Source organism: Neolamprologus multifasciatus, chromosome 19 (assembly GCF_963576455.1).
Source record: "Neolamprologus multifasciatus chromosome 19, fNeoMul1.2, whole genome shotgun sequence".
In the NCBI taxonomy this organism is placed as follows: Eukaryota; Metazoa; Chordata; class Actinopteri; order Cichliformes; family Cichlidae; genus Neolamprologus; species Neolamprologus multifasciatus.
In genome coordinates this window covers 15,909,261-15,921,385 of record NC_140457.1, presented here as the reverse complement: position 1 = coordinate 15,921,385, position 12,125 = coordinate 15,909,261, and the positions used below count along the sequence as shown (strand labels likewise).

General features: G+C 42.4%; 1 protein-coding gene across 1 annotated transcript; it reads right to left on the bottom strand.

Annotated features, from left to right (window-relative positions):
• Positions 1–5,110: 5,110 nt before the first annotated feature.
• id3 (inhibitor of DNA binding 3) lies at positions 5,111–6,886 on the bottom strand. The gene is made up of 3 exons (XM_085144234.1): positions 6,407–6,886; positions 6,002–6,075; positions 5,111–5,593 (listed from the first exon to the last, which is right to left on the bottom strand). Exons 1-2 carry the CDS (start codon positions 6,704–6,706, stop codon positions 6,022–6,024), a joined length of 354 nt encoding a protein of 117 aa, XP_085000360.1. The 5' UTR covers positions 6,707–6,886; the 3' UTR covers positions 5,111–5,593; positions 6,002–6,021.
• Between the last annotated feature and the right edge of the window lie 5,239 nt (positions 6,887–12,125).

The following is a 12,125-nucleotide window of genomic DNA, read 5'->3' as shown; positions in this document are numbered from 1 at the left end:
CCAACTGCATGACATGCAACATCTCACAGCATTCTAGTGATGTACATTTTGTACTTTAAACTTTGTTGTTTGTTTCTTTTCTTTTTTTAAATCACTAGTGATGTTTCTCTCTGTCACATCATAATTTGTGATGTTTCAAAATGTGTTCAGTGTATCAAACTGTGAATTTGTTTTATGAAACTTACGTGGAGTTAAATGAGTGTTGGGACAGGTACACATTTATTGTAGCTTTGCTTCCTACATCACCAAATGGCTGTGCTATTTATAGCCATTTGTATACAGAGTCCTCTATTTTCAGTAACGGCGCAAATGATGACTGAAGTAGAACCAGGAAACATCACTAAATGCTGTTTTTCCTCCCTTGAGACACTCTGCTAGGCCTTTACTGCAGAAATGTCAGCTGCTGCTTGTTTATGGGTCTTTCAGCAGTTGTTTTTGTACTTAGTGAACTAAGTGCATGCTAGATGGGGTTGCCAGTCAGGTGACCGACTTAGCCCTTGATATCGCATTGTCTTGAGAAAATCTTGGGTACCTTTTGCTGTATGCTTTTGGGTCATCATTCATCTGTTTTGCAGCATCTGACTGAATCTGAGCAGAGAGTATAGTAATGCACATTTCAGAATTCATGCTGCTTATATCGGCATTCATATAATCGATAAACACTAGTGATCTAATTCCACTTAGAGCCATACACCAAGCAGGCATAACAATATGACAACTGACAGGTGAAGTCAATAACACTGGTTATCTCCTCATCATTACACCTGTTTTTGAGTGGGATATATTAAGAAGCAAGTGAACATTTTTGTCCGCAAAGCTGACAAAAACAGGAAATATGGGCAAAGGTTAAAGCAAGCTTGACGAGGGCTAAATTGTGAAGGCTAGAACTCCAAAATTGCAGCTCTTGTGGGGTGTTCCTGTTCTGCAGTGATCAGTATCTCTTAAAAGTGGTCCAAGGAAGGAACAGTGGCAAATCAGTGACAGGGTCATGGGCAGCTAAGGCTCACCGAAGCACGTGGGGACTGAAGACCTGTGTGATCCAATCCAACAGACGAGCTACTGTAGCTCAAACTGTTGAAAAAGTTGATGCTGGTTCTGATAAAAAGGTGTCAGTCAGGGGGCTCTTGCTGACCTGTGCCCACTACTGAAAGCGTCAACAATGGTCAAGTGCGCATCAGAACTGGAGGAGAAAAGCCTCATCTGATGAAGCATGTTTTCTTTTACATCACATGGATAGCCTGGTACGTGGTGTCACTCACCTGGCACAACAGCGGGCACCAGGATCCACTACAGGAAGAAGCCAAGCCAGTGGAGGTAGTGTGAGGTTTTGGGGAACATTCTGCTGGGAAAACTTGGGTTCTGCCATCATGTGGATGTCATTTTGACACGTACCAAATACCTAAGCATTGTTACAGACATGTACACCCTTTGATATATATTATATATTATATTCTCTGATGGCTGTGGCCTCTTTCAGCAGGATAATGCGCCCTGCCACAAAGCAAAAATGGTTCCCCAGATCTCAATCCAATCAAGCATCTGTGAGATATGCTGAGCAAACAAGTCCAATCCACGGAGGCCCCACCTCACAACTTACAGGGCTTAAAGGATCTGTTGCTAACATCTTAGTGCCAGTTATCACAGCACATCTTTAGGGGTCTAGTGGAGTCCATGCCTCCATGGATCAGGGCTATTTTGGCAGCAAAAAGGATGGTCAACGGAATATCAGGCAGGCAGGCAGTCATAATGTTATGCCTAATTGTTGTACATGCTCATCCCATAACATCCCCTCTACCATGTTTGGCAATGTGGTATGCTTCTGGTCATGGGTGGCTGCAGCTGAGGTTGAGCAGATTGCCTACTCGCAAAGTCAGTGCTTCGATCCCAGACTACTCCACTCTGTATCGAAGTATCCTCGGGAGAGAATCCCCGCTGCGTCAATCAACGTTAGAGCAAATATTCGTGGTGCTTAGGTATATAGAAAAAAAAGCCCTTGTAATAATGTGTTGGATTGGGTGAATGAGAGTAGTAAAAAGTGCTTTGAGTGCTCCAAGTAGAAAAGCATGATATAATACCAGTTTATTTATCACCATCATGAGCCATTCCTTTCTTTCTCCATGCTTTTCTCTTCCCATCATTCTGGTACAAGTTAATCTTGGTTTCATCTGTCCAACATTTTTTCCCCCCAGAACTGTGCAAACTCTTTGAGCTGTTTCCTGGCAAAGACTAATCTCTCCTCATTGTTCTGGAGGGACACCAGTAGTTTGCACTTAGTTATAAACCCTCTGTATTTAATAACAGACCTTGAGAGTGATACACCCACCTGTTTGAGAATGTTTTCAACGATGTCTTCAGTGTTTTCTGAACAAAGAAGGTTATCCTATAATCATGCACTAGTTCAGTCTTTTGGGCATTTCTATGTTATTGAGCTGGTCAGGGTATTCATTATTTTTAAGAATATACTAGACTACTGATTTGCACCTTTCACCACCAAGTTCAACAATTGGAATCCACTCCAGATTTTTCACCTTCTGAATTTGTCACATAATAAGAAGAGAACTGGGCTTACTTGGCCATGAGACAGCTTGTCAGTCATTTGTCCACTGTGCTGTTGTAAAGAAGAAAAATCATTTTCAAATTATTGTGCAATCCTACATTTTGAGGTTGGCTGCTTCATTTTGACACTGAGAGCAACAGTTCTTGATGTCAGGAGGCTCCATCCTCATCCAACAGCCCCATCTAGTGTGGACTGGCAGCTGATCTTCATGTTGTTTGCTGCTTGCAATAGTCTTCTTCATTACTTAACCAGATCAACATACATGATTAATGTTTAACATTGGTGTTAAAGAATAAGTACAAAAATGTTTGACATGTTTTTTATTGGTTATTTGTCTGCAGGTTTTTCTTGTTGGCAACCTTTCAGCTGGCACTGGTTAATATGTGCGTAAATTTGGTTAAACTGGTGGAAAATACTGGTTTGATATTTAGCTGGTGTGTATTCTAATAGGTAGGAGAGCCAATTTATATCCCAAGTGACAATTTTAATGACAAGATTGTGTCCTACTTGTGTTTTCTCCCAATGTTTTTGCCAGTCAAAAGAGGTCCCAAGACTTCCTAGTGCTTTTTAAAGGTTCCAGGCAGCACCTAGTGATCGAAGAGGGAATGAATAGCCATAATAGTTTTATTGTAGATTTTAGGTGGTAAGCCGAGTGGGAAATATTTCATAATAATAGTTGTAATTATTTTACAGTATTGATTTGATGTTAAGAAAACATTATTAGAAAAGATTTGTGTGCAGTTATTATTTTACGTTAGCATGTATGTCTCATATGGCTTGAGACCCAATTAGCAGCAGTTAATTGGGTTTAACTGCTGCCAGTTAACATCCTGCTGGAAACCAGGTCCCACCACTGGCTACATGGTTTTATTTTTTTGTTATGTTTTGGCTTTTATTTTTTATTTTTTAACGTTGGTGAACAAACACGTGGGTGGTCTGCACCTCATCTCTACCACAAGCCTCCTATTTTAAGCCACCTGCTATGAGCCATCCTAACACTGTTATTTTAAAATTCATTCCTTTATTATCGTTCAGCACTACATCACTGATATATTGCTGAACAAAATTATATGCACAGAGAAAAACAAGAACGTCACAATAAAAAAAAAAAGACAACAAAATGAAGAAAAGGAATATATACAAAATAGAATCTACAGCTGAGGTGTGCTCAGCTATTGCACTGTATCCATGTATTATCTATTTATTATGACGCATACTGTCCACTTATTAGTCTGATAGCAGTTAAGCAGTCATGTAACCTTGTTGTCCTGAACTTCAGGCTGTGGTGCTGTTACTATTAATAATAACGTACACGAGCATTTTAAAAGTATATAACATATATAATATTAAATATGAAGTCCATATAGGTAGTAATATATATATATATTGTATCACAAAATATTCTCCACCGTGATAACTTCCTACGGCGAGAAAAGCCAATAACGCATTTGCACCACTAGATGGCGTTGCTATTTCATTATTAGCTGTACGAGGAAGGTTAGAATTGGGTCATCATGTTTAACTCTTCTCCCTTGTTGTTTTGTTGTTGTTAGCTTTCTTCTATTTTCAGATAAATAAATAAATAAAAAGAAAGAAAGAAAGAAAAGTGCAAAACTTCCGTTCAGTGTAACTATTGTTCTAGAGAGATACCGGTAGTGTGTGTCAACATCTAATTCCTGAAATTCCACACAGATCCAAGCGTTTGTTCAGCTTTTGGAAATTGTCTACAGTCATACTTCACATACTGCCCATGCATTGTTTCACTCTCTAATTAATATGATTCCATAAGGAAAGCTTCTCTGTAAAAACCATGGAAACATCTTCCAATCTTATTTTTTAAAAAATTGTACAGTGCTACCTCAAGAGTGGTGCTTTTTAGCTTTCTAGGTAGGCAGCATACCTCTATACATTGGTGTCATGAAGGTGACATTTTAACAGGATTTATGAATGATCAGATGCACAGTTTTACAATCACATAACATCCTCTCTCTTTTACACCATTTAGGAAATTCAGTCGCTATGAACTGGTTTCTTTGGAAAAATAGAAACACTGAGAGGAAACTCCCTTTGTTTGATTTCCAACCACTCAACCTCAAGATTCATCTAAATACATCCTGTTGTATCAGCATTTCACTGTCATCCAAAGCCAGAAAGTCACGTCAGCATCCCCATCGTCTTCAGAAGAATACGACTAGTTTCAAACTCATTCATTTTCTAGACCAAACACACCACACCAGGAAACGGTGTTCACATTCTTCTTCTTCTTTTTTTTATTTCATTACATAAACACATACATGTACATACAAAGCAACTTTATAATAAAGAGTTTATGAAACTCACAGCACATTGTCTGTAGAAATAACACAATCCCTACAAACATTTACAATTGACTCTAGTATAGAGTTCTGATTATACCTAAGACACGCAAACTCCCAATCCCCCCCAAAAAAACAAAAGAAAAAGAAACATCCATATTGATTCACATTTCACACCCCAGCAGATATGTACACCTTCTTAAGAAGTTTGATTAGTCCTCGAGATTATTAGAAAACATGTGTTTTGCTTTTGGGGAGGGGGGAGGGAGGGGGTGATAATTGTGTGAGGTGATATGAGACTTGGATACAAAGTTCAGGTTGTGTGTCCACAAAAACTTTTGTTTGGAATGCAATAATAAAAGAAAAGAACAGAACAGAAACGAAAAGAAAAGAAGAACAATTCCTCCGACTATCTATAAGGAATCCCAGGTTGTTGTTTTTTTTTAAAGAGGAAGGCATACAAAGCTGGTAGCTTTCACTTTCCAATCCTGGCTTCTACTTTGGTGTGTTGATTTGTCTGTCCAGGGGCCAAAGAATGAGTCTCTGTTTTCTTGCTCATGCAATACTGTTGATCCCCACTCATCTAGGAAACAGTCCACTTTTTCCTCTTTCTTTCTTCAAAGCCCTCCTCCTCCTCCTTCTCTCCCAATACCTATCCCACCCTTTCTGCCCCTCTTGTCCTCTTGCCCGGAGTGAAGTGGAGACATGTGTTTCCCTGCACCTGCGTGGAGAGAAAGGAAGAAAAGTGAAGTCAGATCTCTCCCTCTCACCCTCCCTCTCTCCCTCCCTGCAGAGGGGAGCAGACAGACTGGCGCCTAGCATGGAACTTTCATTAACCCCAGGCAGATAGCAATGAATCCACTACACAATCACTGGCCTGTCTAATTGGCGAGCATAATGAATGTGGAGGAGTGAAGACTTTCACTTTTAAGCATATCAGTACTTACATTATTCTCTCTGGCATTTATAGATTTATTTGAACTTAAGTAAAAAGGAGTAATTCAAGATGTGATGATTTGCTTCAGGGCACATTTGCCTCATATATATATATTTATTATATTATTATATATATTTATATATATATATATATATATATATATATATGTATCAATTAGGAATATATACGTACCATAACATGCCATCTCCATCTTAATGGCACAACCGCCCTTCTTCTTTGGAGAAATTGCGACTAATGTCCGCAGTCTGAATGGAGAGGACAGAAGAGAAGCAAGTTTCAGCAGCTGGCAATAACAGAAGTATATTCTAATAAATGCCCGAGCAGAGGTGTGACATCGCAGAGCACCATCTGCTGCTGTGTGACTGCGGTCTACAGCAGAACAGCAGCGCGATGCGCGCACGTACGCATGCGAACAAACTTTGGAAAATTCACAGAACACGGCCTTGAACTTTAAATGACTCTGCAGTCCAGATTCATGCAGTGCAAATAACCAGCAGGCAAATTCCTGCCAGTGATCGTGACGAGTGACTGAGGATGTCGGAAAGCGACCCAGCATCAGCCCGCATCTCCCCTCACCTTTATTGACAAAACCATCTCCGGCGTGGCCGTGTCCTCTGCTTCCAGCGCGATCTGCAGGTCGAAGATGTAGTCAATAACGTGTTGCAGGATCTCCACCTGGCTGACCGACTTGTTCTGCGGGATGCTCGGAACCAGCTCCTTCAGCTTGGAGTAGCAGTCGTTCATGTCGCACAGGGCGCTCACCGGCTCATCCAGACAGGAGTGTTTATTCCGGCTGATGGCGAGGCTCTGCTCCGAAATGCAGCACACGGCCTTGTAGCAGCTCCTCACCGAGCGGACGGGACTGATGGCTTTCATGGTGAAAACGCAGGTGAAACTAGAGCGATTCACTCGGCTTGTAAGATTTCCTGCTGAGGTCTTTTCGATCAGTGTCCTGAACAGCTACAGTGCAGTGACAGCGGCGTACACTTTGGTTTTTATAAGGCACGCGCTTGCAGACGCCCCCTTTCTCGTGATTGGCCAATGTAAAGAATAAACCTAATCCCATTGGCTGATACGGAATTGGGGAAGCGTTTGGAAGGAATGAGGAAATAAGGTAGGGATGCCTGAAGGGAATTGACAATCGATTTTTTAAGCTATCGTTTTCTGATATTGCTCTTTATTTTAAACAGATGAAAGGTTTTAAAGTAGGTCACTTTGGAGGTGCAGAAGAATACCGTGTAAATGAGGGCTTCTATTACCTATGGGGTTCTGCCTTGTGAATAATAGCACTGAAAGTGGTTTAGAGTTGGACTTTTACTTCTTTCATCACACTTTGTTATCGGTGATCACTGGACCTTCAGGAAATGTGTCTATGTCCAGCCCCTGGAAACACCTCTCTCACAGGCTTCTGAATCGCTTCAGCACATCAGTACGGGCCTATAAAAAGGCTCTATATTAAATCTTATGAACTTCCACATTTTCGGACACACACTCCCTAACAAAGATACAAATATATTGGAAATTTATAACCGATTACAGGCAAAAGGTCAGAGGAAATTAAAGTTTCCAAGAATCACAGGCTCATCCACTTATTCCCTGGCTGTCCATTTAGGGTACAGTGGTAGTTCACAGCCTACTGTTTAATCTCACTGTGTGCTATGAATAACGAAAGATCACTCCTATTATTGAAGCCCTGTGTGCTTAAGATGTCCTTTAATGTAAAAAATCTGGCTTCTTTTGGGCGAGACTCTTTATAAAAGTTATATTTTAACCATGTAGAATGTCGCTCCATTTTGGTTTACATCAAAGCACGCCCCGTTCTGCTCCTATTTGGGTCTTATTTTCCTCTTTTCTCACAATCCTGTTTTGTGGAGGAATGCAGGCCTGAGCCAGCTGTGTGTCCTATCCCGGCCCAGCTGTGTTGATCTAACGCGCCAGTCCCAGACATGCTGGCGCCAGCCTCCCGACGTCATCCATTCACCCCGACGCGCACTCCCCTCTTTGGCAGACGGCCCGCCCTCCCCCGTGAACCATGGGGAGGGAGGGAAGCAGAGGCGCTCGGAGATCGGATTGGCTGAGCGGTTCTATCACTCATTAACCGGACTCTGCGCCTCCACGCTTCTCTGCTTGGGTCTACAGATGGACTCAAGACTGAAGTCGAAGGGAAAGTATTTCCAAATATCCACAGCTTTTGCAATGCTGGATATACGCAACTGTAGCTAGAGATGAATCATGAAAAGTTACAGCACAGCACTGTAGATTCTCTGTTTCTGTTCCTAATGAAGAAGTCCAAATGTAACATTTCAGTGTGAAGAGAAAAAAATGATTTGAACAATAGTGCTGCCCAGTGGTCTGTGGGTGCCACAAAAGTAGCCTGTATGCGATATTTTGCAACCACTCTGAAAGTCTCCACCACAGAGAACTAAAACTTATCATAGGCTCTTTTTAACTGTAGCGTAGGTGACAACAACAAACAAAAAAACATCGCGTCGCATGCTACAGGAGTAGCTGATTAAAATAGCCGAGTAATACAAAAACTTAAAAATCTTATAAATCTGTGTACAAACATGCTCCCAGAGATGTCCCATCTGCCCAGAGGTTCAACAGATGTTCCACTCGCTACTTTCCTTGTGGCACCCCCGCCCCTCCTCACGGCAGTTGACCCTGTATTACGAGTCATTCAGAGACCTCACTTTAGCGCAAACCACATTGAACCGTGAGACGGGACTTCGATCCAGACTATTTTAAAGTCATATTGTGTGAGCAGCGCTGAGTATCTAAACAAGACTTTGACCTAAAGTATCTTTCTTAAATTTGCTGAAGGGAAGGACAAATATTGCTTTGAAATTCCCAGGCTTGGTGGGAAAATAATTGTTTGCGTTTGCTGACCGAGCCAGCTGTCGCGACAGGGTCTGGGTAAAGATTTGGCGTTTGTTAATCAGACAGAAATCACTTTCTTAGTCATTTTAAAGAGCAAGGAGCCATTTCTGTCTTGTTAAAAATTGTAGTATAGCATTTTCCTGTGGTCCTCATTGCCAGGGGCCTGTAGATTCCAGAGTTCCTAGTGCGTAAATCTGTGAAAACGCACACACACGCACTAGTGTGTCTGGGCAGGGATCAGGTGCTTGTCGGAAAGGCCCCGGACACAATCGGGTCTCTCTTTCAATGGATGGGAGAATTCCGAGCCCGGCGTCAGTGAGTCTGCCTCTCTCACCGCCCTCCCTCTCCCTGCTCCTCCATGCAGCTGGACGCAGACAATCAAGCCATCAACAATCGCCACGCATAATTAGCAGCACCCCCTTCTTCTCCCTCCTCTCTTTCTCTCTCCCGATGGCATTTGAATTCACTTTTTTTTTTTTTAAATTTCAATAACTATCAAGGAAGCAAAAATACAGTCTGATATTAACATCAGTTCTACTTCTATGAAAAAAAAAATATCAGTTTTCACATGCAGCATCTCACTCCCCCACTCGTCTTTATCTCTCAAAGCACCTTGTGTTAACATAAACAAAGTGCCTCCTTTTGCACGAAAACAGGGTGTAGGGTAATGAGATGAAACAGAACAAGACAGCAAAGATAAACCTCTATACTGTCCCGTGGAGAGGTAGCTCTGTATACAGAAGGGTATCTTTTTCATCTGCAACTGCAGACTCATCTTGAGAGGATAATTAAGTGGCAAGAAACTCAGTGAAACTTAATTCTTTATATCCCAAGTGTGTCTGTGTGTGTCTGTGTGCAGGTACACGCCATGCACTGTTGGTGTGTTTTCACTCTGTCCTTCATCAAAGACGCCTCAGTCTTCTCCATCAGCTTTGAGCAGCCTACAGATCCCAAGCTTTTCGCCTTAGTGACCCAGGCAGTGACATGACATTTTATGCACATTGTTGTTTTGTATCGGCCACTTGTTATCTATGTTAGAGTCTCTTGTTCAAGCTTGCGCATAATGATCCTGCTGGATTTGTAGATGAGAGGGTACATAGTATGTCAGAAGATAAACTTACCCATACGTCATTCACTGAGTCACACACTCGCCCACTATGTGCCTTTTTCTGTTGTTTTGCTGAATATCCGAATGGAGTGTGTGAACTGGGGTTCTGGGTCTTTGTTGCTACTGAATAGGGAATTAATTTCTGTTGTCCAGCACTGAGAGCGCCAAATGATTAAGCAGCATGTGTCCCATTAAACATACATCAGAAGTACAGCATGTAGAGCTGCTGTTTATGTTTAAAAAATCCAGAAGTCGGTAATGTAAGGAAATATTGTGCTGCTCGCTGTGGGAACAGGGCAGTTGTCATAACTATGCTGACAGGTGGCCCTGTTGATGTCCTTGGGTATGAATAATGCTCTCTAGATGCAAGAACCCATCCAGGCAGTGGAACTGTATAGCAGGTGGGAGACAAGCCACAGAAGGCCATTTAAATCCATGATCACCACACTGGTCCAAAACAAGCTGAGTATAATGTTGAGTGCGGCTTGGCGGGTGGAGACCAGGTGTTAGTCACACTACTGTTTTGTCATTTTCATCAACAGACTGGAACAGTTGGTTTATTCTCTAGCCATCCAATGAGGATAAACATCTGGCTTTCCGTGCACAACCCAGACCTGGTGATTGTGGCTAGGATCTACACCAACTCCACCTGGTGTCTGTGACTTGGTCTGATTAGTCACAACACCTTTCACTGGTCTTCAACTGTAAACCAAAAAGTGCGTGGACTTGAATTCTGTAGGTTTATTCTTTTTCTTTAATCAAGAAATTCATCAACAGTCACTCTTCCATCAGACACTGAGCTTACTGTACAGCTGGTTGGCCATTAATGGAAGTTCTTTGGGCCCAAACCTCTGCTTTCAATGTTGCAAAATATGCACTTCTGTAGACAGCACAAATTGGCTGTGTCTGCTAGTTGTCTCCACAATGCTAGGAAAGAATGAGTCTGATCCACAGTTTTCATTTGGTCTCACCATTGTGGAGCTACAATCTTAACATTTAACCAGAATCAATCCAGGCAACTATTTGCTGATTACTACCAGATGATGACTATATAATTATTTTTGATACAAATGGTCTCGTGTAATAGCTGTTCCTCTCGCAGTTTTTGCAAAGCGGGTATTTGTGGTGCACTATAAACTCACTTGAACTAGAGTTCTGACCTTGCATTTAAAGATTGTCTTGATCCACGCTTTATGTGACATACCCACACAGTGTGGGCAGTACCACGAGGAGAGTTTAAGAGTCGGGGTCCAAGTCTGTTATACTGATCTATCTTGCTGTAGTGCTAGCCGGCATGTTGCGGTTGCAAGCTACCATCGAAATGGAAATAAACTAATTCCAACATTTGTGACCAATTACATGATGTAATGGTATTGGTACGAAGTTTTAAGACAAAAGAGTTTGGTTGAAAATTCTGACATCTACTTGCATCTACTAGCTGAGGCGTTCAGGGTCAAATATGGCTGTCCAACTTCCTCACAGACCCCACGGAAGTTAATACATGTGGTTTTGTATGAAGAACACATGGACCGGGAAACATGATAGAGAAATACAAACAGGAAATTTGCTTGGGTGATGAGAAAGCAGTCCAACGAAGGGAGCGAGCTGAGAGGGGCAGAGAAAATTGGTGTGGAAAATGTCTGAGATACACACTTGAGGACGAGTGACAGAAAGGAGAAAGAGACACTCAGACTGTGAAAGAAAGAGAGGAATTGAGAGAAAGAAAGCTGTAGAGGGGTCTGACACTGTGGCGGATGCTGCAGGGGTTCAGCTGGTCAGGCTTCACAGAGACACACATACAGAGGCCATTAGGTCCCTGGTGGGTATCTCTGCACCTGTGTGTCATGTGTTTCTAGGTCAAGTGGGTGCCTGATAATCTAAGATGAACCGCAGCAGTGACTTTCTCCTTCTGTCACTGACATTGTATTCTTCCTCCCTCTGCCCCCCCCCACCCACTCCACATGCATGCATATACAAATACACACACACAATCCACCCCTCCTCATTTCTCTTGTCTGCTCCTTGTGCTGCTAATGAATTGGAACGGTGCAGACTGAGACATGATGCACAGCTGATTCCCCCACTCTTTTACACACACACACACACACACACACACACACACACACACACACACACACACACACACACACACACACACACACTTACCGTTTCCTAATCTGGGTCAGCGGTGCCCCTCTTGGTCACCCCTGGCGGAGCCCTCCAGACGGAGGGCGTAGAGTGGGAGCAGAGAGGCCTGGGCTCTCAGTGACCTGATTAAAGGCTCTTACACAGACTAGTGATCTCCAC

Bases quoted from the DNA above. Each gene is read 5' to 3' on its own strand.
- id3 (XM_085144234.1), bottom strand. From the start codon at position 6,706: ATGAAAGCCATCAGTCCCGTCCGCTCGGTGAGGAGCTGCTACAAGGCC. The intron at 6,076-6,406 runs GTGAGGGGAGAT...CTCTCCATTCAG, and splicing joins AGATGGTTTTGTCAATAAAG to ACTGCGGACATTAGTCGCAA.